The following is a 27,511-nucleotide window of genomic DNA, read 5'->3' as shown; positions in this document are numbered from 1 at the left end:
ATCTCAACTTGAGTAGAAATTCAGCAACCTTCTCTACTGCAGGCAACCATAAACCCCCCAGTTTTATGGGAACCATAAGAGTGCAACAGCTTTATTGGGCTCACTCTGTGAGTTACTCTATTCACACAAGTTGTTTCCAGCTTCCTAAGATCTTTCTAATGCATTTTGGTTTTAATTGTTAAATGCCCAGCTACCATGGCCAACAGACATGGAAATTACCTTTGCTAGTTAGGTAATTATATATATTCCTTGCTTAACGACCCTAATTGTAGCTCTGCCACTAAGTAAAACAGTCACTAATTGGAAAATCATGTGATTGTGACTATGCTTTCCTACTCAGTTTCACATCTTCAGCTTTTGTTTGCCTCCTAACCACTCCCCTGCCTTTGGAATGCTTGAGTGCCTGCTTACTGTCCTGTACATTAAAAGCAATGTTATTGCACTCTACTCCAGGGATGGGAGCCGCATCCCAGGGTTTGCTCTCTTGAAATCCCTGTCTCCAATCTTTCCACTCTAAGGGGAGGAGGGGGGGAAAAGCAAGCAATTTATGTAGGCAATCTCCCCTCTGCCTTACCCTTTGTCACTTCCAGAGCAATCACATGGCTTTTGATGCCTAAAAGAGCAAACAGTTTACTCTCTTGAAATCTTTCTGTTCCAATTTTTCCATTCTGCAGGAGAGACAAGATCAAGCAAAGGAGAGACTGCCTAAAGAAATTGCTTGCTTTTTTTCCTTCCTTACCCATAGAAGAGAGATTGGAGAGAAGAGTAAGTAAGCTGTTTGCATCTGCAACACTCAGACCTGAACTACCCACATTATTCTCAATATATAGAAGAGCAAACAACTTACTCTCTTGAAATCCCTTTTCAATCTTTCTGTTCTGTAGGGGGGAGGGAGAGGAGGATCAGGCAAAGGAGAAACTGCCTACAGAAATTGCTTTTTTTTTCTCCCCACCAACTCCCTCACAGAAAAAAAGAGATTGAAGAGAAAGAGATTTCAAAAGAGTACTGTAGCACTGGGCTGCTGCCAGAATCGCATTGCTTTCAATGTGTAGAAAAACAGCTTAGTTCCTTGCAATCGCTTTCCCTCCAATCCCTCCGCTCTGCACTCTGTGTGTCTGTAAGAAAAACCCATAATTCAGGCATAAGTCATTGCATACTGACTGTAATGGCAATCACATGACTGAGGAATGCTGCAAAGGTTATGAATATGCTATAGTTATTTTTTTCAGCACCACTGTAACTTTGAATGGACACTGAATGAATGGGAAGTGAGTGAGAAATATATTTATATTGGAGTTACATCAATGGACCACTTAGCTAACAAAGTCATATTAATATGCCTTAAGATGTGTGGTACTGTCTCATTAAAAGAAATGCCTAACCCAGCATCAAGTAAGCAAAAGTAAGACTGGCTGTTTGTAATAATCAAAAAGTGGATCTTTGGTGCCTATTACACTACAGTTCTCTGTACAGAGGTTATTATACAGATAGTCCTTGAATAATGGCAGTTATTGAGACTGGGAACTCTCTCTCTAAATCAGACATGTCAAACTCACGACGTCACATAACGTCACGCAACATATCGGGACAGTTTGGCCATTGCCAGCAATGGGGTGGGCGTGGCTTCCGGATGACGCGTCCGGCCCATGGGCCGGGCGTTTGACACCCCTGCTCTAAATGATGCTGTTGCAAAATGCAAAATCATGTGAACATACCAACTTACAATGGCAGTTCCAGTTGCAGGCATCAGATGAATCCCACAATGTCACATGACTGCCATTTGTGATCCCCCTGCAGGCTTCTCCAATGGCTTTGCTTGGCAGAAACCAGCAGAGGTCACAAAGAGCGATAACACGAGGGGACAGTGCAACCATGGTAATTGCAATTGCCAAGTGCCTGAATTGCAATGTTGTGATTCAGGGTCAGCCTGTGGGTTCAGCAGTTGGGTCGGATGACTCAGAGGAGGAGGGGGGTGTTGAAGACCTTGCTGAGGGGGTTGAAGATCTTGCTGATGAGAGCCCTCAGCCAGGCCCCTCCCACTTGGTCACCACGGAGACCCAGCTGTGTGAGCCTGACAGCGTGGATGAAGTTGACCCACAGCTGGCCCTGTTCAAGGACGCCCGACGCAGGAGGCAGTCAATTAGGAGTAAACAGAGGAAGGCAATGGGGCTCCTCGGAAGGAGGCAGAGAGAAGCCACGCCCTGAACTCTATATAAGGGGAATGTGTGGGAGGGCTGGTTTGCTGAAGGCAACCGCTTGGATAGTTCTTGTTTCTTAAAGCTCCTGTTTCTTGGTTTGTCTTGTTCCGTTTGTTTTTGTAGCAATAAATTTGGCAGGCGTATTCCAGCCTCTTGCCTTCTTGTAAAAGGGGTTGTCCCTGCCTTTTCTGCAGGGCCGGTAGCAGGCTGGTACAGAACATGCAATCAAATAACTGCAGCAATGCTGTCATGGCTTTGAGGATCAGCCATAAATCTCCACATTCAGCACTGTTGTAACTTTGAACCGTTGCTGAACAAGTGATCGTAACCCAGTGGCTATCTGCACTGCCCACTACAGACTCAGGTAAAAATGCCGTAGTAATCTTTTCTAAAAAAAACTTGAAAAACCAAACTAAACTAATAAAACAATTTAGAAACCAAATTAAAGGAACGTATTTTTCCAGATGTATACCACGTGTGGCAAGCTGCAAGAGCTTGTCTAACAAAGCAATAGTAGTAACATCTCTGACCATTTACAAACATTCTCAGTCATGGGCTAGGGGGGGAAGAACAGTCCATGGAGCAAACGATCAATAGTGCCGCTTCCGTGAGAGACGTGAAACGTCCATAAGAAAACCCATGGGCGGTTAGCAAAGGGTAACAGGCAAGCAAAAAAAAAAAAGCCTAGAATTGGGAATCTTTGCAGAAAGAGAGAGAGGAGCCAGCAGAAAAGCAAAGAGCCAAGAGGAAGCAGGGTAGAAGAATCAAGAGGGAGAAGATAAAGGAATAAGGGGAAATCAAGGCAAAAAGATTGCTGGAGAATAAACTGAAGATACAAGGCTCAAGAAATAGTAGAAAGTGGACAAGCGGGGAGCTTTAAATGCTGAGGAACTGGCTCAAGTCCCACGTGAAATGTTGAGCCAAACATTTAGCTAGAGTTCCCAACACCTCTGATAGATGACCTTCCGCAGCACTGAATTACATTAGGGGGGGGGACCCAGGACATGCACTATCCTAGGGCAGTGTTTTTCTACCCAAGCAAGCATTTTACCCTGCCAACATGACCTAGGAATCCCAAGGCAATGGGTCTACCATAGGTCTCACCAGATTCTGATCATCGAAGGCCCCTGAACAAAGCTCCTGATACAAATCGGGATCTATGTGCAGATCATCATCCGACAGAGGCTCAGGTGTGGCAGCCGATTCTAGCTGTTCCTTTAGCATCTGCAGATCATCCTCCCGCCCCCGTAACATCTATTGAGCGATGGGGGAAGTGGGGAGAGAGCGGGAAAAAGCAGTGAGAGAGGAAAAGGGGGGAAGAAAAGAGAGAGAGAGAGAGAGAGAGAGAGAGAGGAAAGCATTAAAGAAGCCATCTGCCTGGCTTCACGAGCACCAAGGCACCAAAGACAGTGCAAACATACCCTTCTGTTCCTCTGCACAGAGTGGCCAACAGAGAAAATGGGGCTTGCTGAATGCCAAGCGGCAAAGCACGAGCAGCAAAAAAAAAAAAAAAAGAATTCCCAAACCCACTTCTTTGGAAAAATAAAAATAAATAAAAAATAAAATAAAAGTGGAGAGGAGAGGAGAAAAGGCTTAAGAGCTCCAAGAAGGAGGGCCAAATGGCCCAGCAAAAACCTGCCACCTAACACAATATATAATGCATGCAGTCTGGCTCTTCGAGCACCCGGCCTTTCAAATACGAACCCGCTAAGTGTTACGCCGGATCTATACAGGCAGCAGGATGAGGTGGAAATAAGATGAAAAGGTGGACTGCCATCACTAAACAGAGAAAGGCATGGAATTAAACGGTTGCCTCACTGGGTGTTGAAAGGACCAAAAAACCCCTCATCCAATTAAAAAGTTGGAAAACCCAGAGTAGGGCACGGGGAAAAAAGTTTCTCCCTGCTGTTTTAGTTTTCTCTTAAGTGGGAGATAAACATGGGTGCACGTGCTACGGACAGTCCTCGATTTATGACCACAATTGAGCCCACAATGTCTGCGGTAAGGAAGACAGTTGTTAAGTGAGTTTTGCCCCATTTTATGACCTTTCCGGCCACAGCTGTTGAGTGAACCACTGCAGTTGTTAAATTAGTAACACAGTTACTAAGTGAATCTGGCTTCCCCGTTGGCTTGGCTTGTCAGAAGGTCGCAAAAGGGGACCACACGACCACCAGCACCCTGAGACACTGCAACCGTCATAAAAATGAGTCAGTTGCCAAGCGTCTGAATTTTGATCACGTGATCACGGAGGTGCTGCAATGGTCATTAAGTAGGAACAATGGTCAGAAGTCACTTTTTTCGGTGCTGTTTGTAACTTCAAACCATCACTAAATGAAAGGACGTAAGTCGAGGACTACCTGTAAGAGATTAGTTTCCACCCAGAATCTGAAAGTAGTTCAGTCCACCACTTCTAGACTATCGCCACCTCATTATACTGGATGTATAGGCCAAGCTTCAGTCTGCTTCCCTATCTAGGGGGAAAAAAAAATCCCAGGAGTCCCAATTTAGCACTCACCTATTATCTTAATCCTGATTATTAAGATTTTTTTTTTAAAAAAAAGGAAAAAAAAAGAAAAAAACTGGAGGGAAAAAGGAAACTTACCGAAGCTGGAAAATATTTATAGGACTCCTAGGAAGAAAAGAACGGGAAAAAAAAAATCACGTGTGAGCTACACACAACCAACAGCTTCAATTTGAGGTGGCTGCCTCTTGGGAGTGAGCAGCCAAGAAAGTGCCCCTCTAGAGAAAACATGCAATGATCTCAGGGCAGGGAATGCCCACCGTGACACTCACCCGAGCCCGAACCTGGCACTGCCTCAGGCGGCATTTCTGACGGATTTTGTTAGGCCCTCCAAACTTCTTCATGTCCCGGCAGAAATCACACTGTCCGCAGTCCTCCGTGCGCCGGCAGGCCTCACATTCTCCACACATGCGGGCCGAGCGCTTGATCTGCTGCAAATAAGACGACGGACAGATGTGAGAAGGGCTAGGCTGCGTTAACAGAGGGATAGAATCGAGATCATGCGAAGGGTTAATACCACTTTACAACGCCTTGGCAAGGCCACACTTGGAATACTGCACCCAGTTTTGGTCACCAGGATGTAAACAAAGATGATGAAACTCTAGAAACAGTGCAGAGAAGACCAATAAAGATGATCAGAGGACTGGAGTATAAAACATATCAAGAATGGTTGCTGGAATTGGGTATGTCTAGTTTACTACGGGTGACATGATAGCAGTGTTCCAATATCAAGGGCTGCCACAAAGAAGAGGGAGTTGACCTATTCTCCAAAGCACCTGAAGGCAGGACAAGAAGCAACAGATGGAAACTAATCAAGGAGAGAAGCAACGAAGAACTAAGGAGAAACTTCCTGACAGTTAGAACAATTAACCGGTGGAACAATTTGCTTCCCGAAGTTGTGAATGCTCCAAAACTGGAAGTTTTTAAGAAGAGATTGGAAAGCCATTTGTCTGAAATGGTATAGGGCTTCCTGCCCGAGCAGGGGGTTGGACTATTAGAAGACCTCCAAGGTCCCTTCCAGCTTCTATTCTATTCTATTCTATTCTATTCTATTCTATTCTATTCTATTCTATTCTATTCTATTCTATTCTATTCTATTCTAATGCCGCTTGGGGGTGTGTGAAAGCCCTAATAAGCAGGCATATACATAGAATGAAGGCTACTGCTAAGCTTGTAAGCCGCCCTGAGTCTTCAGAGAAGGGCGGAATATAAATGGAATTAAAATAAAAATAAAAATAAAATAAAAAATTCTATTCTATTCTATTCTATTCTATTCTATTCTATTCTATTCTATTCTATTCTATTCTATTCTATTCTATTCTATTCTATTCTATTCTATTCTATTCTATTCCATTCCCATCCTTTGGGCTTGGTATGTAAATATAAGGGGAATAGACAACCTTCTCATGATTGAGGGCTACACATAATATTTTTGGGCTGTCTTGGGCTAACAATGGTAATAATGAATTGGTGAGGCAATAATGCAAAAGGGGAGGGGGAACAGGACTGGGAGAAAGAGTAAAATTAATTGGCAAATCAAGGATTCCGTTTTTGCAAGGTATGCTAACCCTCATATAGAGTAATTTGTTAACTGCATTCCAAATCATAGTGATGGGAAAATGTGCCACCAGTTTTCAACCCCCATCATCACAGGTGTCTCCAGAGTCGTCATAATGGTGCTTGGGGATCTCAAGTTGCTCGCCTCCTCAGAACAGAGGGGAAAAAGAGATTCTTCTGGCAGTTTTCACTTACATCTGTTCCTCCTGCTGTTTTATTATAGTCAGTCCAGCAAGTGAAAAGTCACAATTTTTTTGGAGTCAATTTCCCAGCAAACATATCATTGCTCCATCTGCTAAATCATGCCTATGTGCTAGCAGTAGACACTTTTCTTTGTGCCTGCTGGCCTCTAACTTTTCTTTTTCATAAAAACTGTTATATAGAAGCTAGCATGTTGCAATGCAAAGCCCTAACTTCCAGCTCCATCTTTATTCTGAGCATAACTTAAGATCCAACACTGACATTCCTAAAATATTGAAGTAAAGAAGCTGATTTTGTTTGGATGTTTACCTACTTTCCAGAACAAAAGACAAAAGAAAATGGGAGATGGCCGGGTAAATCCTAACAGACCACAACAGATGGAAGTCATCTCATCAATTTGTCTTCTGCTGTATGTATGGCTGGCCACATCCACATGGTGGACACTTTGTGAAAACATAAATACCTAACCCAAGGCAAAATGGGATTGGCCACAACATGCTCACAGAACTCCAAAAGTTGCTTTCAGTCTCTTCGAACGCTGGGTGGAAGGATGAAGGTTTAGCCAATGTCCAGATATCCTTCCATGGATTTCATAACCATGAAGGCTATTGCAAAAGTTAATATATACATGAATCAATATTCTTTTAGAAAAAAGTGAGGGCATGCTCAGACTACAGCTATGAATGCCAGAAAGTTCAGTTTAGCATCTTCTAGAAGAACTCCCAAAATCTGTTCTAAAACTAAAATTGAGAGTAAAAGGAAGGCTTCAACTACAACATACCATTTGCAAAATTCAGGGAAAACTAGGGCTACTTGCACTTCTTCAGATAAAATATCCTGCCAAGCAAACTCTAATTAAAAGTAACAATGGCTTTGTTCAGTTGGAGAATTCAGCTTTCCCCAATACACAGCTAGTACTTTTCAATTTTGATAAAGCCTTTCTAGATTTAGATCAAAAGTGACAGGGTTAGAAAATAGGGAGAAACAAACATGATGGTCTCAATCTTTTCAAAGCAGCTTTTAAACTTTCCCATTATGCTCTTGCTTACCTATCATTTCTATGTTTTGCATTTTATAAAACAACTGCTAGTACATAATTCCATATAGGCCTATGCTTCCCAAACCTGAGTAAATTATCCAGAATTGGGTAGAAGTGGTTTTTCTTCAGATAACGACCCGTGAATGCATGACCCAAACACAACAAGGGCATTTAAATTGACTTAAAAGTATTTGGTCAAGGGGACTTTCTGATAAGTGGTTTTAGCTAAAGAACGGGGGGGGGGGGGGGAATGGAAAACCCTAACATAGGCAATATAAAGGGAATTCTAAAATTGCACTAGTCAAAATCTCATGATTATGCGCATGAGTCAAACTGGCCTTATGATTAATCTCCGACTTGTAGAAAGAATACAGGAGGAAAATGCAAAATCGAAGATGCTTAAAAATTAAACATTGGAGGAAAATGCAAAATCGAAGATGCTTAAAAATTAAACATTAACAAAGGCAACTGATTATCCCAGCTGATATTTATTCAATTTATATCCCAACTAAAGGCAGCATACAAAATACTTCCTCCTCCTCTTAACAGGAATTCTGTGAGGTGGGTTGTGTTGAGAGGGAGTGACCCTCTATGCCAAGAGTGTCAAACTGCCGGCCTGTGGGCCGGTTGCATCATATGGAGACCGCGCCCACCTCAGCTCCGGCCATGCAAAAAAAGTCACGATATGTCGCGACACGTCACGTGACACAGCAAGTTTGATACCTGTGCTCTATGCCAAAGGGAGAATTAGAACTTAACATCTCCTAGTTTCTAGTGCAGACCTTAACCACTACCCTAAACTAGCTCTCTAAATATACCCTAAAAAGGCACATCTGATTTGAAATTTTGTCATGGCAATAAATAATTTGTTTAAGCATTAATATCCGTAATAAGGAAAGGGTAGGAAAATCTCATCTGATTTAGCAATTAACTAAACTAGACACACTGAAAGGAAATGCCTCGAATTACCAATGCAATCTGGCTTCAGGGATCGCTTACTGTCCCATGATCTTCTAAAAGTGACTTCATCTTCCTGTTGCTCCATCAAAGGGAAGAACCGCTGGGTCATAGAGGAGCTAGAAACTAAGTATAGTATTTACCTATTTGACTACATCAAAGTGTAGTAGTTGCCTATTTGACTACATCTTGATCCTGTAGCTATGTAAATCTAATAAATGACAATAAACAGCCTGAGCACAACTGTTAGGGAAAGGCAGTTGCTTCAATGTACTAGTTCGGAACCCAACAGTTCAAATCACATCAACATTCTGGAGTTAGAATGTCAGGCCCTGTAAGATGGGGTAATCTCCACTGCACCCCCAACCCCTTACTTTGGAATTGCGGCTCTGCTCCAGTGCCAGTTCTTGGGCTTTCAGACGCATCTCATCTTTTTCAGCACGTTCCCGCTCACCTTCACGGTCCTTCTCCTTGGACTTTTTGTGCCTATATCGGATTTCAAGGGTGGGGTCTCTCTCTGCAAAAGAGAAAGAGATCTAAGTTATGAGAACCCGTATCCCCTTTCAAAAAATCTGAATGTAATTTATTTTTTTATATTAATACTATACATTTTTTTCTGTGCTACTAGGAAATATAACCTTAGGAAAAGCTATTTTGCCCAAAGTAAAGCAAAAGGAACGGTCAGAACTGACCCCCTCCTTTAGAAATAAAATAGCAGGAAGCTAAGATCATTTTCATTTGTTACCTGGAACTTCAGGCTTCACTATTGGCTTTTTAAACATTTACATTAGTATTTTAGCATGGCAATCTTTCTTCTAACTTTAGGACTCTGATCCAAGGCCATTTCTTTTGATAAGTGAAAACTAGCTTTCTCAGCAACTAAACAATAGGGAGCATTAAATATATTTATATTTATATTTATATTTATATTTATATTTATATTTATATTTATATTTATATTTATATTTATATTTATATTTATATTTATTTGATTTATATACCGCCCTTCTCCCGAAGGACTCAGGGCGGTGTACAGGGCAATAAAATACCAAAAATACAATACAAAAATTAAAAACAGATTAAACAATTGTGCCCAAATATAATAAATTAGTTAAAATCAGTAATTAAAACCCAAAACCCATCACCCATCAGACCAGGCCAGCTTGTTCAAACAAGTGAGTTTTTAGATCACGTCGGAAGGAGCGAAGGTCGGGAGCCATCTGGAGCTCAACCGGTAGACGATTCCAAAGGTCTGGCGCGCCCACAGAGAATGCCCTCCCCCTGGGGGCCATCAGTCGACATTCTCTGACCAGTGGTACCCTGAGGAGGCCCTCTCTGTGGGAGTGCACTGGACGAAGGGAAGTTGACGCCGGCCGCAGGTGCTCCCTTAGGTATTCCGGACCCATGCCATGTAGGGCTTTATAGGTCATCACCAGCACCTGGAATCTCACCCGGAGGGCAACTGGAAGCCAATGCAGCTCACGAAGCAGAGGTGTAACATGGGAGTATCGGGAGACCCCCAACACAACTCGCGCGGCTGCATTTTGCACCAGTTGAAGCCTCCGAGTGGTCCTCAAGGGCAGCCCCATGTAGAGAGCATTGCAGTAGTCTAACCGAGAGGTCACGAGTGCATGAGTGACTGTACGCAAGGCATCCCGGTCCAGATAGGGCCGCAACTGGCGCACCAGGCGAACCTGGGCGAAGGCCCCCCTAGTCACAGTTACTATATGATCTTCTAAGGAAAGCTGTGAATCTAGGAGGACACCCAAGTTGCGAGCCCTATAGTCTCTTACCCCATAGTAAGAGATGGAACAATCTGAATTTCACGAGATGCCGGCACGCACAACCACTCAGTCTTGTCAGGGTTGAGTCGAAGCCTGTTCCTCCCCATCCAGACCCGGACCGCCTCCAGGCAACGGGACATCACGTCGAGGGCATCACTGGGGTGGTTTGGGGTCGAAATAAAAAGCTGGGTATCATCAGCGTACTGATGATAACCAACTCCAAAGCCACGAATGATCTCACCCAGAGGCTTCATATAGATGTTGAACAGGAGAGGCGAGAGGACCGACCCCTGAGGGACTCCACAAACGAGAGGCCTCGAGGTCAACCTCTGCCCCCCTGCCAACACCGACTGCGAACGTCCCAGGAGGTAGGAGGAGAACCACTGAAGAACAGTGCCTCCCACTCCCAACCCCCTGAGACGCTGCAGCAGGATACCATGGTCGATGGTATCAAAAGCCGCTGAGAGGTCTAATAGGACTAGGACAGAGGAACAACCCCTGTCCCGAGCCCGCCAGAGATCATTCACCAGAGCGACCAATGCCGTCTCCGTGCTGTACCCGGGCCTGAAACCTGATTGGAACAGGTCCAGATAGTCAGCTTCCTCCATATATAAATATACTTGCAAGTATTAAGAAAGAAACAATAAAGTCAGCTGGGAAAGTGAATGTTATAATCCATAAATTTGCCACTTGTAAAATATTAGCTAAAATCAATTGTTTGTTTAATTCTCATATCTATTCAATGTCTTTTGGTTGATTAGTTGCTTTTTCATGCCTCACACATACCAAATGTATAGTTTGTTTCTGTACTCTATGAAAAACTTGACCCTCCATAGTAAATGCTGTACAATTTGCCTGATGTATATGTGATTCATATTGGGTTGGTGATGGTGGTGGTAAAAAAGCCACTTTGCAAAAGTGTACAGGTAGTCCTTGACTTACAACAGTTGGTTTAGATGACCATTCAAAGTTACAATGGCACTAAAAAAGTGACGACCTTTTTTTCATACTTCCCCATGGTCCCTATTGCAGCATCCCCATGGTCACATGATCAAAATTCAGACGCTTGGCAACTGACTCATATTTACGATGGTTGCAGTTTCCCGGGGTCATGTCATCACCTTTTGTGACCTTCTGACAAGAAAAGTCAATGGGGAAGCCAGATTCTCTTAAAGACAGTATTACTAACTTAACAACTCCAGTGATTCACTTAACAACTATGGCAAGAAAGGTTATAAAATGGGGGAAAACTCACAACTATCTCAATTAGTAACAGAACTTTGGCGCTCAATTGTGGTTGTACGTTGAAAGTTACCTATACTGTTTTCTCTCCCAAATTCCTCCAGCTCCATGCTACCCTACTCATCTGCCTGAATTTCAAGGCAACGCATAAGCAATGTTTTACTTATATTTTTTTTATCCTTCTTTTTTATTTATAAAGCAGTGAACATACATTATATTCCTTCCTTCCTTCCTATTTTCCCCACAACAACCCTGTGTAGAGAGCTGGACTGAGAGAGTGACTGGCCCAAAGTCACCCAGCCGGCTTTTCATGCCTAAAGGAGGCCTAGACATCACTGTCTCCTGGTTTCTGGGTCAGAACCACTAGACCAAACTGGGTCTCTGTTGTCCCTGGAAACTGAGTTTTTACCAGTTCATGCTATGCTGCACTTAGTCAATCTTAGTTATTATATGGAACAATTATTCTTAAAGTATTTTTATATTCTACAAAAAGCTTTGCTATATAGATTCAAAGATCAGGAGGTTTTTTTAAAGAATTCATTATTGAGCATGTTTTGCCATTTTTAAATATTATTAAGTTGGAGGGGGGGAAAACTCTATAAATTCTAAGTTTTTAGCACACCGCTTAAGGACATGTCCATATATGTCTTCACGAAACACAGATTTATCACACACACACACACACACACACACACACACACACACACACACACACAAAGGATTTTAAACTTACCTCGGCACTGCATGCAGTACCATTCCCGAATTGCTTTTGCCATCTTCTCAGTAATGTTAATGCAGTGGCCATGGAACCATTCATTGCAATGGTCACAGCCTCTGGAGAGAGAAAAAGAAGAAGAAGTAAGGATTCATTAACCAAGTTTCTTCTGCATTTGAGAATTTGTGCAAGAGGGCTCACCATCTACTTAACTATAGCTGGAAGTGTGCCTTCAAGTCAATGCTGACTCCTGATGACTGCCTGGACAAGTCCCTGCAGTTTTCCTGACAAGATTTCAGAAGTGCTTTGCTACTGCCTCCTTCCTAGGGCTGACAAAGTGACTGGCCAATGGTCACCCAGCTGGCTTTGTGATTAAAGCAAGACTAGAACTCAAGGTCTCCCAGTTTCCAGCCTGAGGTCTTAGCCAAACTAGCTCAAACAAACTAAGCATAACGGGGAACTCTTAAAAAACATAACATCTTCTATTGGAAAGGGGTGGATAAAAAAGAGAGAGGTAGGTTGAATAATAAATATCTAGATGAACTTCAGAAGATCAAGAGTTTCTTGAACCTCTCAAATATCTAATAGTGGCAATAAAGATACTTTTTTCATAATTTAAGATCCTCATATAAAAGCGCAATTAGGGGAAAAAGTTAAAAGTTGTGGTCCTAAAAATAAATTCCCAGGCTCAGCATAGGATCCAAAGCACTCCATTCATTAATTCTAGGTGAGGCACAAACCACAACTTTGCAACTTACAGAACGTGTCCGTCTAATAAAGGAAAAAGCAAAAGTAAACCTTGTCATGTTAAAGTTTGGCCATCTCTGTGCTATCACATATAGTGGCCTTTTCCTGTTAGATGACTCTTATCCTAAATCCATAATAACTTCACAAGATATTCAACATTTGTCGTAGTGCTTTTTTGTGCATTCACCTTAATCTCTAGAAGCACTGTTTGGATTTAATGATGTTCACTTGCTATTGAATAATATTTCTTCAAATTATCAGACAGATATAGCTTCTTCAGTATGAATGCTCTGTATGCCCCAGGCATCAAGGTTCTTAAAGGCTTTAACCTCTGGATATATGTTTAGAATTGGCCCTAATCTACTGTAATTGGTATTTTTCTAATTATTTTCTATTTTTTCCAATATTTGGGAAATATTCGGTAATTTGCCCTCACAATTACTTCATTCAATAGAGTACTCTTTTTTATTTCTTTTTATTGTACCCTTTGCCCTTCTCTTGCCCTTTTCATCTTCCCCTTTTAATATGCCATTAGTATCTTTATGTTGCAAAGTATTCTTCAGAATGAACAAAGTTTTTAAATTTTATAGTTAAAAATATTCCTTTTTAGAAAGAACATGTTCCAGAAGACCTTGCAGAGATAAACCAGCATATATTATACTGGCAAAAGGGTTTTGCACTGGATGCCATCGCCAAGGCAACCTCATTAACATGTGAAAGAGCTGTCATGATCAAGTTCTTTTATTCCTTCCAACAATACTCACATCATGAAACAATTGATGTCAGGCTTGCGACAGATGCAATAGACAGGAGCATTCTCTCCATTCTCAGATTTTGATTCCTCACCCATAACTGCCAAATCAGGATCAGAAAATTCATCCTGAATTCCAAGAAAAAAATAGAAAGAATTAACAATGACATGGACATTAAAAGTAGGAAATTTTGATCTTTAAATTGCACTATTTCAAGTATTTGAATGAAGCCATGGAAAATCTTAAATATATTTTCTAGGGATAAATGGAGATCATGAGATCTTATCCCTGAATGTGATAAACCGGGTGAAATTTCAAGGAAGCCCAATTGTGTTGAGCCCCTGCCCCCGACAAAAGAGGCTGGGAGAAAAAAAAGGTTTGGAAAATCCTCTTTATCCAGCTTTAAAAATGTGCTGATAGAAGAAGCAAGTCTGGCTCAACAGACAAATTGTCTCATTCCACAGATCCCATAAGCCCCATTTTCTTTCCAAAGGTTAAAGTCCAATTTTCACCATTGGTCAACCCACTGAGCGGTCCCACTAATGGAAAAACTCGGAAGAGACTCCGGAAGACTCTTGCTTCCCCCAAGCTGCAACCTTCCTCTTCCACTGCCCTTCGATCAAACATCCTTGCCGTAAAATGGCCCTGCTCTGATAGGATCAGAGGCGATCGAAATGCAGCCGTAACGACTATCCGCTCACCATGATCTCTGCAGTCGGCCAGTTCCCTTCTTCCGAATCAAGACAAGGGGCCAGACAGCAGGAAGGCAGATGGCCTGCTCGTCTCCGTTTCCGCTACCATTCGCTCAAAGAGAGAAATAACATCCGTGTCGCGGGGGGGAGGGGGGAGAGAGAGAGCGAGAGAAAGAGAGCGAGAGAGCCTTTTCTGCCCTTTACAAAGATGGCCGATTCTCGCAGCCATTTCCCGGCGAGCCTGAACGAATTCCGGAATTATTCCCATCAGAATAGTTAGCGCCCTCTGTAGGAGACGAGGGTGAAAGTGAGAGTGATAACCTCCTGTCTTGGAGAGAGGAGCTCAACTAATCTGTTTCCTCGGAGTTTGGGAGAAAAACAAAGCACTCAGACTTTATAGACCAAGTGTTAGCCTTACCCACTTTGGGACTTTCTAAGAGGGGTAGAGCTACATTTCCCGTTGTCCGTAACCATTATTGTTACGCTGTGCTACGATTCTCAACGTTCATAATAGTCGAGGCAATCCTATGCTAGCTCAGGATGGAGAGGATTTTACATCCGGAGAGGACCAAGATTAGGAGTCTCCCTATGGCTATGCGATTGTTGATCCAGGCTCCACTAAATAAGTTTTTAGTTTTAAGAAACACGTGATAGTTTTCTTATTATACAAGAAAAGTGACTTAACGAAGTCGTGATACTGTTTAATATGACACTCACCGTAATATATTTTAACATTTGGAAAGCACACACCTTTTCATTTGTTGCAAAAATCTCCAGGGATGGAGCACCCACGATTTCTGAAGGCAGACTGTTCCACTGGTTAATTATCCTCACTGTTAGGAAGCTTCTCCTTAATTCCAGGTTGCTTCTCTCTGATCAGTTTCCAACCATTGTTTCTTGTCCTGCCCTCTGGTGCTTTGAAGAACAATGTAACCCCCTTTTCTTTGTGGCAGCCCCTCAAATACTGGAACACTGCTATCATGTCTCCCCTATTTCTTCTTTTCTTTAGACTAGCCAAACCCAAGTCCTGCAGCTGTTCTTCATGCTGTATGCACAATTAATTAAAATATCAAGCAACATATCCCATTTCATCAAATCTGGGAATATTGACTACTACGGGAATAAAAATGAGTAGCCTGAGTGAGAAATAATTTTAGCTACAGCAAAACTCATGTACATCATAAATATCTTGTATCTTAAATTCTCCTTTTACCATTAGAGAATATTTGTAGCACAACGTTGAAATGACGGGTTCTGGGGTGCTCCTCAGAGTTTGGTTGTTTTCTTGCAGATGTTTCATTACCCAAATTAGGTAACATCATCGAGGCTACTAAGGAGTGGGATTTGCTGTCTCTTTATATTTTAATGGCTTGCCCTGTCAGTGTTGGTGGGAGTGGTCTTGGTGGTTATTTCGTTGGGCTGTTTACTGTTAGCTTGCCTGGCAATTCCTTGACTGGGGTATGGTTTACTTCTTGATTGTTGGTCTGAGGTTAATCTTGGTGTTTGTTATATGTTCATCTGGGTGTTGATTGCTGGTGGGGAGGTGTTTTGGTCTTTTTGCTTTCTTTTTGGCTTGTTGATTGTCCCTTTTGTACGGTATGTAGATGTTGTTTATGTCTATGTCTATGCCTAATGATGGCTGATTTGTCAGAGTGCCAGGCTTCCAGGAATTCTTTAGCTTTGGACTTAGCTTGGTAATAGTTTCCCAAATAAAGTTACCTCTGTCTGTCCGTGTGTTGTGAGATTAATCATATCTTCTGACTGCTAGTTGGTGTTCATGGATATGTTCTGCTAGTCTTCTGTTTGTCCTATGTCAGGTGTACGCAACCTTGGCTCTTTTATGACTCATGGACTTCAACTCCCAGAAATCCTGAGTCAGCTATGTTGACTCAGGAATTCTGGGAGTTGAAGTCCATGAGTCATTAAAGAGCCAAGGTTGCCTACCCCTGTCCTATGTAGTGGCTGTTGCAGTCTTTACACTGTATATTGTAAATCAGGGGTCTTCAAACTTGGCCCTTTTATGACTTGTGGACTTCAACTCCCAGAATTCCTCAGCCAGGCACGCTGGCTGAGGAATTCTGGGTGTTGAAGTCCACAAGTCATAAAAGGGCCAAGTTTAAAGACCCCTGTTGTAAATGATTCCTGGGTCTTTTGGTTTACTAGGATATTTTGAAAAGCTTTAGTTGGTTTGCGTGCTATGCTGATGCCACATGGTTGTAATAGTCTATTGCTGGTTTCTGAGATGTTTTTGATGTGTGACAGTGTTATCCTCATAGCTTGTTGTAATGTGTTGGAATATTAGTAGCTCGGGATTGAGCTATTGGTTTGATCTGCAAGCTTGGCGATTTGGCTGCAAACATTTTGTCTCCATTGGGGGGGGAGGGGGGAGGGGGGGACACACACATCTTCAGTGCACTTTGAATTGAATTCAAAGCACACTGAAGATGTCCTCCCAAATGGAGATGAAACATTTGCAGCCAAAGCCCCAAGCTCGGAGATCAAACCAACACCCAACATATAGCTTGTGTTGGTTGTGTTATATTGGGTTGAGTGGTCAAGCACGTTTTGATGAAGTTGCATGGATACCCATTTTGTTTCAAGGTGTTATAGAGTTTATCTGTTTCCTTTTTCTTATGTTCAGGGTTGCTGAGTGTGTTTGTGCTCATCTGAATAGTGTTCTTACACAACTTCTCTTATGAGAGGTTGGGTTACTACTTTGGTAATGAAGTACTTGCTATAGTACTTTTCTATAGACGTGTTTCTAGTTTGCCACAGAGGTGTCTGCTGATAAGGATATCCAGGAAAAGTATCATATTGTTGTTTTCTTTTTCCCCTTGTGAATTGGATTCTTTTGAAGATGTTGTGGATGGATTCATATGTGTTCTCTAGTTGGTCCTTTTCTATTATAGTAAAGGTATCAACTATAAACTTGATCCATATTTTGGGTTGTATATATGTGGGAGTGCTACTGATTCCACTTGAGACCACTCCTACCAATGCTAACAGGACAAGCCACTAGAATATAAAGCGAGACCCAACTCCACTACATACTACGGTAGTGCTAATGATGTTAGTTTGAGTAATGTTTGAGAAATGAAACATCTGCAAGAAAACAACCAAGCTGTGAGCACCAAGGACCCCTCATTCTCATTTTAATTTCCTAACCAAGTGATCAATATTCTCTTTTCTAAACTACTTCAAGTTTTTTGCAAGTATTATCTCAAGATATCTGAAATTATAGCAGCTATTTTTGAGTTTGTTTGTTTGTTTGTTTTTCCCCCATGAAATTAAAATATATTTGTTCAGACTGATTTACCTTAGTACCCTTTCATAGTCAGCAAATGTTTTAGTTGGGATGACCTTGTAGCCAGCATGATACATGATGTGATTAATTTTTCTAAGATTTCTCATTAAAATTGGATGTATGATATTTGAATTTTGAACTGTATTGTTGACTATTAAATCAGAACAATAACTATATTTTGATATGTTGATCAGGCCTGATAGCCCTAAGTACCTCAGAATAGCTGTGCTAAGATAAAAAGATGTAACATGTTATTTGCAGAATAAGGCTGTAGAGTAATACTTTGTGACTTACTTAGCTCCAGATGAATAGTAAGAAAGAAAAAGTGAAATAATGTCTTTATCTTCTTGCACCATCAGTAAAGACTTTTCTCATACCTCTCCCTCTGCTTCAGTGACTAGAGGTTATTTGTTAACAAATTGGCAACAGAACACTGGATTGAATTATTTTTCTCTGCTGGACTTGACCTTAAGCAATTGAAGCACTGATTTCTGATAGGGGCGGTTCACATTTCAAAAAAAAACAAAAAACCAACCCTTACACAAACAAACCAGAATCTCAGATTATGGCAAACGTAATAACTCTTTACATGTCAATAGGTCATGCCATGGAAGGATTTCATTCTTCCTGCCTGTTTAGTTTGTGGAATCCATAATGCAAAATACTAAGGATTTGAAACATGGATTCCAATTACAGTATAGTTGTTTTCATATATTGATTGATTATGTGCTATCAGGTTGCTTCCAATGCCTAGCAACCATTTAAATTGCTGTGATTTTACATTTGGAGGTCATTTTTATGTGAATAATTTTTAGTGATAATATATGGGTTTTAATTTTTTTTTAAAAAAGGGAAAAAAATACAAGATGTGAAAATTTTGTCCTTGCAGCAATTTAACGCACTTTCAATTTGAATGTACCTTCTAATGTTTTTCTTTTTGCTCAAGAGAAGTTGATTGTGCTAGCGCTTTCAAAAAAAAGTTAAAATTGTTTAATTGAAGATAACAGTAATTCAAAAGAGTGCACTATTGATTTTTAAGGGATAGAGTGTAATTTTCATAGTTCCTGCCATAATAACCAAATCATGTTGCATCAAGAAGATACTTGTTTGGGGAAAGTTTCCTGTATATACAGTACACCTAGGCAACATAAATACTAATAAAAATCCATATTAACTTCAAATGATTATTTTCTTTGTATGGAAAGGCTATGTAAAGTATTCAAAAGGACTACTTTGTACTGTAAAGTACACTTGTGCAAATGAAGGATATCTGTTTGGAGCATTAAAGTAGCTATGCCTTTGCAAATGTGTGGGATGGCTGTATTTTTTTGTTGGGGTCCAAGAAATATTGGTGGTATAAACACATGAAATTTGAAATAGGTGTGCAAAGCTGAAAAGAACACTATGCTAATGCTTTAATGACAAATCTTTCATTTATTGTTAATGCACTTTGTGCAGCATCTGTTTCAAATGATTTGTAAAACTCTAATATCTAAATCACTGTTTCTCAACCTTGGCAACGTTAAGATGTGTGATCTTTAACTCCCAGAATTCTCCGGCCAATTATATTAGTCCACACATCTTAAAGTTGCTGATCTAGAGGTACTTTGCATCAATAACATCAAGAAATAAACAAAAAAATCCCATTAGACCATTTTCACAACAGCAGAGGTAACGGAAATTTATTAACAGCAAATGGTTTGCCACAAATTTAAGACTGAAGCAAGACATCCAATATTCCACGGAGATGATTTCTCTCAATGCTAAAGCAAAGCTCCTCCTGTAGACACAAACCTATCACGGGGATGGGAATAGAGAGAGATGTAAAATTAAGAAATTATTTCTATAGTCTTTTAATCTTTCCTCTATCCTTGTATGGATCGAGGTAAAATTAATTTTAGTGTTTATTAGATCAAGATAGGCCTAAGAACATTGCCATACTACCATTTCTTCAGAAACAGTTTGAAGATATGGACTGCTCTTCTGCCAATTTCACAGTAGATCAATACAATAAATTGCTTCCATATAAATTCTCATACATTATACTTTTGTCTGGTCATGGGCAAATTCAAGTGGAGTGGAAGCTGCAAAGCCATCAGGGTGTCTTTCCTTTGAAAGATCCACTAAAAGTGGCAAACTCAAGAAACCAGGAGGCCAGGGAAAGCAAAAGTTCCTGCCAACTGAGAAAGACTGTGCACTATCTCCTCACAGCTGCAGCATTTCAATGTTTTATTGAGGCTTTGACTGTATTTATTGATTGATTTGTTTTATGAGATTTATATATTGCTCGCCTCCCAGCAACTCTGGTCAATCCACAAATAAAAAGTAAAGCAAGGAAAAAATCTTAATAAAAATAAAGGAGTAAAAGATAGCAAAATGATGAAAACGGATAGAAACAACAACAATAAAATCCCGCATCCACACAACCTAAATGGGGCCTTCAATCAGCCTGGCCAAAGGTCTTGGCAAATGTTGTGATTCAGGGTCAGCCTGTGGGTTCGGCAGTTGGGTTGGACGATTCAGAGGAGGAGGAGGTGGGTGTTGGAGAGGTTGCTGAGGGTGTTGGAGAGCTTGCTGATGAGAGCCCTCAGCCAGGCCCCTCTCATCTGGTTACGACGCAGACCCAGCTGTGTGAGCCTGACAGCGTGGATGAAGATGGCCCTGTTCAAGGACGCCCGCGCAGGAGGCAGTCAGTCAGGAGTAACCAGAGGAAGGTAATGGGGCACCTCGGAAGGAGGCAGAGAGAAGCCACGCCCTGAACTGTTTAAAAGGGGAATGCGTGGGAGGGCTGGTTTGCTGAAGGCAACCGTTTGAATAGCTCCTGTTTCATGGTTCATGTTTGCTCTCTTTGCTCTGTTTGCTCTGTTTATGTTTTTATGTTAATAAATTTGGCAGGCTTAGTTCCAGACTCTTGCCTTCTTGTAAAAGGGGTTGTCCCTGCCTTTTCTGCAGGGCCGGTAGCAGGCTGGTACAGAACAGCAAAGAACCAAATCTTCAGTGTTTTTCAAAACACCTGCAGGATAGAGACCGTCCAGATCTGAAGGGAACCTCATTCCAGGGGGCAGGCCCTACTTATGATAATACATCAGAGCGAGTGAATAGGAATTAATTATTAAAATTTTCAGAAACCAATGTTTCATTTTGTGCCCATGATCTCATATCTAGTACGGCATAAGATTCCAAAGTTTTCAATATTGGTCCTTGAATGCAGGAGTTTCCGGCTCCTTTACATCTCTATGTAGAAAGCAAGGACACTTAGGTTGCAGCCTAGAAATTTTGGGATAAGAGTTTATTCCATTCTAATTTTATTTAAAAGTCTTATTGTGTTAATAATCTCTCTTATTTTAGAATACCAGATAAATGGCTGCTCCCGTCCTGCTTTATAGACAGTATGGAAGTACTTTAACTGTTAAATAGCAGTTTCAAAGAATTCATTAAAAGTATTACATTTCTTCCTGTGCAGCAGTATGGCAGACTACAAACTAATCTTCATTAATGCTGCCATCCTCCATCCCAAAGACTTCCAGCTCTATTCTTAGCCTGAAGTAAATTAAATACTTGAAGTTAAACAATGTAAATAGGATCAAAATAGAAGTAAATATAAAGCAAACAAAAGGAGACAGAAAGCTAGTGGCCATGTTTTCATTTTTTTTTAAACGAAGTTTTTATAATTATAAATAAAACTTGTAGGAGTAGGAATCCTGGTAGATGGCAGAGGTGGTTATCTTTGTTTTAGAGCAGGGCTTTTCAACCAGTGGTATGGGTACCACCTGTGGTGCAATGGCACCTAGCAGGTGGTATGCAACCAACCTAGAAAAGTGGTACTGGGGGAGGGGAATGAGCTGAACCAGTGGCAGCACTGCACAAGCCTGAGCGAGAGACGGCTGGAGCTGCAGGGCTGTCAGGGCTCAGCGGAAGCGCCAGGATCAGCACCAGGCTCCAGCTGGAGCTCGGCGCTGATCCCAGTGCGTCTGCTGAGCCCAGAAGAAGCACCAATCAGCTGCAGCATCTCCAGGGACTTGTGATTTACATTCAGATGCTTGGCAATTGATTCATATTTATGACGATCACAGTGTCCCAGGATCATGTAAAGTAACCAAAACCTGCTGCAACCACCCAGCAGAGGGGGGGGGAGAATAAAAAACAAACACCCCCCACCCCACCCCCGCTGCCAATCTTCCACAGAAATGCTCATAACAATGAAAACCTGGGACAGGAGGAAGAGCGCCGCCAGGCGGGCAGGCAGGTGTCTTGCCCGGCTGTGGCTTGGGGGGCACTTTTGCTTGTATCCTAATAGATTTTATAAATACATAAAATTTATATTTTGAATCTGCTTCAAATAGATAATGCACCATAGTCCAAAGATAATTACTCCTTTGCCTAGAAATTCTCATCTTTCAGAAATGAATCTGTAGAAGATTAATTATATGTTTACTTATGCAAAATACATCCCCACTTTTCCGCTCACTTGTTGCATTTCTCTTGCAAATCAGAATTGTACTTTGAAGCTGCTTCAAGATAATCTTTTGCTTTTTTGTTTTCCTCTTGAAATAACTCCCTGGAAATGAAAAGGTGTGAATAAGTTATATCAAGATCTTAATTGCTTTTGTGGTGAGAAATTATTAGCATATACGTTTTTATTCCAACAGTCCAAAATTACAAAAGAATATGAGGCATTCCAGAGCTTTTAATAATGTCTCATGTAATTTTGCTCAAGGCATGTATAATTTATTTTATGTTATTTAGTTATTCATTCATTCCTTTCTATCTCATTTCTAAACTGCCCATCTCCCTCAAAGAAGGGCAACTAATTAATTAATAACTTTACTCTTGGAAAGTTTTTACTTATTTTTTAAAAATTTATTTATTTATTTATTTATTTATTTATTTATTTATTTATTTATTTATTTATTAATTATTGGGACTTTTACTTGCTATTACAGTTCATTTTAAATGTTAAAAGGTAGTTTCTTGGATATCCTTGGGAAGGAACAAATTTTCTTAGATATTTCTAAATGTTATTATCCCAGAAGAGAACGGAAGTAATGTATACTCACAACGCAGATGCAGCTGCCTGGCTTTTCAGAAACTTCCTCTCTTCACTAAATGCAACCTGGCTCAGCAAATCCAGTTCATCTTGAACATGAGCCAGCTTCTCTTGGATTAGTTTTTCTAATGGAATATTACAACATATAAGTCCTTTTTATGGCACATCACACATAAGAATTCTTACCTGCCTTGAAAACTGAAGGTACTTTTAAAGTAGATTAGAAATTAACTTTGTGGCAGTGCTATATTAATGCTGGGAGAGATCTCGGGCATTGGACAAAAGCTTCCTTCCTTTATAATGAGACACTGCCATAACCATAGCTTTCCAGAGACAAAAAATTATACTTGAATATAGTTTCAAGTTCACTATAACCCATTATGCCAATATAAATCAGAAACTATAATATCCAGCCTTGAGTTTAAAAAGAAGATAGGAATATACATACATACATACATACATACATACATACATACATACATACATATATATATATATATATATAAAGCCGAAGAGCCAGCGCTTGTCCGAGGACGTCTCCGTGGTCATGTGGCCGGCATGACTAGATGCCAAAGGCGCACAGAATGCTGTTACCTTCCCATCGTAGTGGTCCCAATTTTTCTACTAGCATTTTTACGTTCTTTCGAACTGCTAGGTGGGCAGAAGCTGGGACGAGTAACAGGCGCTCACTCTGCTACGCGGCACTCGGGATTCGACCCGCCAAACTGCCGACCTTCTGATCGATAAGCTCAGCGTCCTAACCCACTAAGCTACCGCGTCCCATATATATATATTTACACATATATGTTAAATGCTTGTTAACTATTTAGATTACCTTGCTAGGCCCCAAACATGGGACAAATCTTTATTTCCTGTTTAGGCCTAACCGAAGGCCATCCACAGGCAGTAGTCACAACAGTGACAGCTCATATTTGTGTAAATTTTAGATTGCTAACAAAGAATTAAAGGGAGACTGATATGCATTTCAAACTTATTTGTTTTCATCAGTCAGCCATACCCTTCTGAGATTCGAACCTGGGTCGATTGCACATTAGGCAGTTGTTTTAACCTCTAGGCCACAAGCTCTTTCTCACTTTGTTAGCTGAGAAGCAAGGGAGATATGTTTTTAAATGCTTGTTAACTATTTAGATTACCTTGCTAGGCCCCAAACATGGGACAAATCTTATTTCCTGTTTCGGCCTAACCGAAGGCCATCCACAGGCAGTAGTCACAACAGTGACAGCTCATATTTGTGTAAATTTTTTTAGATTGCTAACAAAGAATTAGCAATATACACATACACACACACACACATATATATATACATATATACATTGACAACCACGCCTCCACCCAGTCGGATGACACCCCCACCCAATCAGAAAGCAGCCACGCCTCCACCCAGTCGGAACACAGCCCCACCGGCAGTTGGAAGGAAAGAAACAGACAGACTACGCATTGCTCCTGAAAGCAGCAGGAGGAATACTCTGGCCTGATGATGACGGATGGGATTTCGTCGAAACGTTGCCACAACTTTCTGAAGATGAAAGGAACGCGGGAAGAAACCCGAGACTCTAGACCTACACATACAGACACCCGCGAGAATCTACAAAAACAAATATCATACCTCTACGGGGAGGACATCTACCAACTAACCAGGACTTACGAAAAGTTAGAAGTACGAAGAGCAAGAATACTAAGTGACATACCTTTCCTATGCCAATGTCGAGACCTAAATATAAGACCAAATTGTTTCGAATTGAAATTCCACATCAATACCACTTCAACCAAACGCATTCTAAGAAGAACAGAAATGGCATTACTAAGAAATGAACTCCACAATAAAAGATTTCAATTAGACCAAACAAACAAGGACCTACTAACATTACATCTCAAACTCAGCAACTTTATTCACCCAATACTATGGGACAAAGTGAAACAACTGGCGGTTTGGAGAGCAGAAACAGAGACCATCTATAAAAACAACAGACATTCAAAGAAACTCAAACAATTAGAGAACTACAACAACCAAACAACCACACCACAACAACATCTACAACAAGTAGTGCATAACATCTCCCACAGAAGACTAACAACAGCAGAAACAAACGTCCTAGCAAAAGGTTTCAACTTCGCTGTTGCACCAAAGAAAATTCCCACAGAAACCATCATATGTGGAGTGGAAACCAGCTTAACTAAACTCAATACAGACGAAGCAGACCAAGTCAGACATGAAGTCACCCACATCCTATGCACAAGCAAACCACCCAAAAGCAACCTAACAAAAGAAGAACAAGCAGCATTGCAAAACCTAAGAAAAGACAACAGCATAATCATACTACCAGCAGATAAAGGCAATGCTACAGTGGTAATGGACACATCGGACTATGAAGAGAAACTGTCCAACTTACTCAAAGAAACTACATACAAACCTATATATACAGATCCCACAACCTATCTAGAAAAGACCACCAAGAAAAAGATAAAATCAACTTCTATAAGCCAAGAAATCCAACAAACAATCATTCCTAGGGAGAAGTCATCCAGATGCCCAAAACTATATGGCCTCCCCAAAATACACAAAGATGGAATCCCACTAAGACCCATAGTAAGTTCTATAGGCTCACCACTACAAAACTTAGCTAAATACCTAGCAAAACAATTACAACCTCTAGCAGAAATGGCAGCTTCATATGTCCAAAACTCATACCACTTTATAGAATTAGTGAAAAATCTACAGATAGACCAAAAAGACTTGCTAGTCAGCTTCGATGTGGTATCACTATTCACCCAGGTGCCAGTCCAAGAAGCTCTATCAACAATAAGAAGCAAATACCAACCACCAAACCATATTATAGAACTAGCAGAACACTGCTTATCAAACACATACTTCATACACAGAGGCCAGAGATACAAACAAATAGAAGGCGCACCAATGGGATCCCCTCTATCACCAGTTATCGCCAACCTTTTCATGGAAGAATTTGAAACTAACGCTCTAGAAAAGACTACAAACAAACCAAAACTGTGGCTCAGATATGTGGATGACACCTTCGTGATCTGGCCCCACGGAAGAAAGGAGCTAGAAAACTTCCTAACACACCTGAATAGCCTACATCCCAAAATAAAATTCACCATGGAGATTGAAACAAACAACCAGTTACCTTTCCTGGATGTACTTATATACAAAAAACAAAACGGAACCCTAGGACACACAGTCTACCGAAAGAAAACACACACCAACCGTTACCTCAATGCGCAATCACATCATCACCCAGCACAAATAAATTCAGTAGCCAAAACACTAATAACAAGAACCAGACGCCTTGCAGATGAAACACATATACAAACAGAACTACACACCCTGACAGACATATTGACAGCAAACAAGTTCCAAAAAAACAAAATCACCAATATAATTCAGCAGCGGACTCCGAAACAGAAAAACATCCAAGAAGAAGAACAGAACAACGGACGAGCCATCTTGCCCTACATAAAAGGAACAACCGACAAAATCAGTAAAGTACTACGCAAACATAACATCAAAACCGCATTTAACACTGACAGAAAGATATCAACCATCCTGAGAAATCCCAAAGACAAAATAGAACTGGAAAACCAGGGCATATACCAAATCCCATGCGCCTCCTGTCCAGCAACATACATCGGACAGACTAACAGAAGAATAGAGGTACGTGTAGAAGAACATAAGAACTCAGTACAGAAGAAAGATCGAACATCTTCACTAGTACAACACATAAACACTACGGGACACAACATCAATTTTGAAGGTACAAAAACAATCGCCAAAATAGAACATCTCAATAGCAGAATAATCAGAGAAGCCATTGAAATAGAAAAACACCCAGACAGTATGAACAAGCGAGATGACACCTCCCGCCTACATGCCATTTGGAAACCAGCATTGATAGACAAACGAATTTCAGCAAACAAGGATTTAAAAAACCAACAAACAACCCCAAATGCCACCAGCCCCAGCAAGACTCATCCACACCCAGAACAAAAACTCTCCCACACAGAAGACAGAACAAGTCAAGCAAAAGTGCTATCACCCAAGCAGAAGAACACACACACGAACCTGACTGACCCATACCAGAGATGCATGGCGGCTCCTCGAACTCGGAGCCAAGCCAAAGCTCTGGAGGCCACTACACAGCCCACTCCTCAAGACACCAAATCACAACACTCAGGATATTACGACACAACAAAAAACCCCACCCATTCAGAACACACCCCACCCAATCAGAAGACAGCCACGCCTCCAACCAATCGGAAGACAACCACACATCCACCCAATCAGAAGACAGCCACGCCTCCACTCAATCAGAAGACAACCACGCCTCCACCCAGTCGGATGACACCCCCACCCAATCAGAAAGCAGCCACGCCTCCACCCAGTCGGAACACAGCCCCACCGGCAGTTGGAAGGAAAGAAACAGACAGACCACGCATTGCTCCTGAAAGCAGCAGGAGGAATACTCCGGCCTGATGATGACGGATGGGATTTCGTCGAAACGTCGCCACAACTTTCTGAAGATGAAAGGAACGCGGGAAGAAACCCGAGACTCTAGACCTACATATATATATATATATATATATACATATACATATACATATACATATACATATACATATACATATACATATGTGGATCTTTGGTTATTCGGGTTTTTCCCCGCATAGAACTAAAGGTGTAGGCGCAACGTTTCGACGGAATCCCATCCGTCATCATCA

General features: G+C 41.2%; 2 protein-coding genes across 3 annotated transcripts in view; both read right to left on the bottom strand.

Annotated features, from left to right (window-relative positions):
• CXXC1 (CXXC finger protein 1) overlaps window positions 1–14,547 on the bottom strand; it is a 36,676-nt gene extending 22,129 nt beyond the window's left edge. Inside the window, exons 1-6 of one of the 2 annotated variants that reach the window (XM_081319897.1) lie at window positions 14,415–14,547; window positions 13,726–13,841; window positions 12,233–12,333; window positions 8,848–8,990; window positions 4,992–5,150; window positions 4,801–4,827 (exon numbers count right to left, since the gene is read on the bottom strand). In XM_081319897.1, coding sequence (XP_081176023.1) covers window positions 4,801–4,827; window positions 4,992–5,150; window positions 8,848–8,990; window positions 12,233–12,333; window positions 13,726–13,841; window positions 14,415–14,417 — 549 coding nt within the window. In that variant the 5' untranslated portion in view covers window positions 14,418–14,547. The remainder of the gene's footprint in view (window positions 1–4,800; window positions 4,828–4,991; window positions 5,151–8,847; window positions 8,991–12,232; window positions 12,334–13,725; window positions 13,842–14,414) is intronic. The other variant, XM_081319898.1, reaches the window with a different exon arrangement.
• Window positions 14,548–19,374: 4,827 nt separating this feature from the next.
• Window positions 19,375–27,511, bottom strand: part of LOC308662548 (synaptonemal complex central element protein 1-like) — a 48,237-nt gene continuing 40,100 nt past the window's right edge. The window contains exons 10-13 of the mRNA XM_081318485.1: window positions 22,767–22,881; window positions 22,178–22,267; window positions 21,157–21,249; window positions 19,375–19,503 (exon numbers count right to left, since the gene is read on the bottom strand). Coding sequence (XP_081174611.1) covers window positions 21,192–21,249; window positions 22,178–22,267; window positions 22,767–22,881 — 263 coding nt within the window. The 3' untranslated portion in view covers window positions 19,375–19,503; window positions 21,157–21,191. The remainder of the gene's footprint in view (window positions 19,504–21,156; window positions 21,250–22,177; window positions 22,268–22,766; window positions 22,882–27,511) is intronic.

This window comes from Vipera berus, assembly GCF_964194415.1.
Source record: "Vipera berus genome assembly, chromosome: 2".
In the NCBI taxonomy this organism is placed as follows: Eukaryota; Metazoa; Chordata; class Lepidosauria; order Squamata; family Viperidae; genus Vipera; species Vipera berus.
This window is presented reverse-complemented; position numbering and strand designations above follow the sequence as displayed.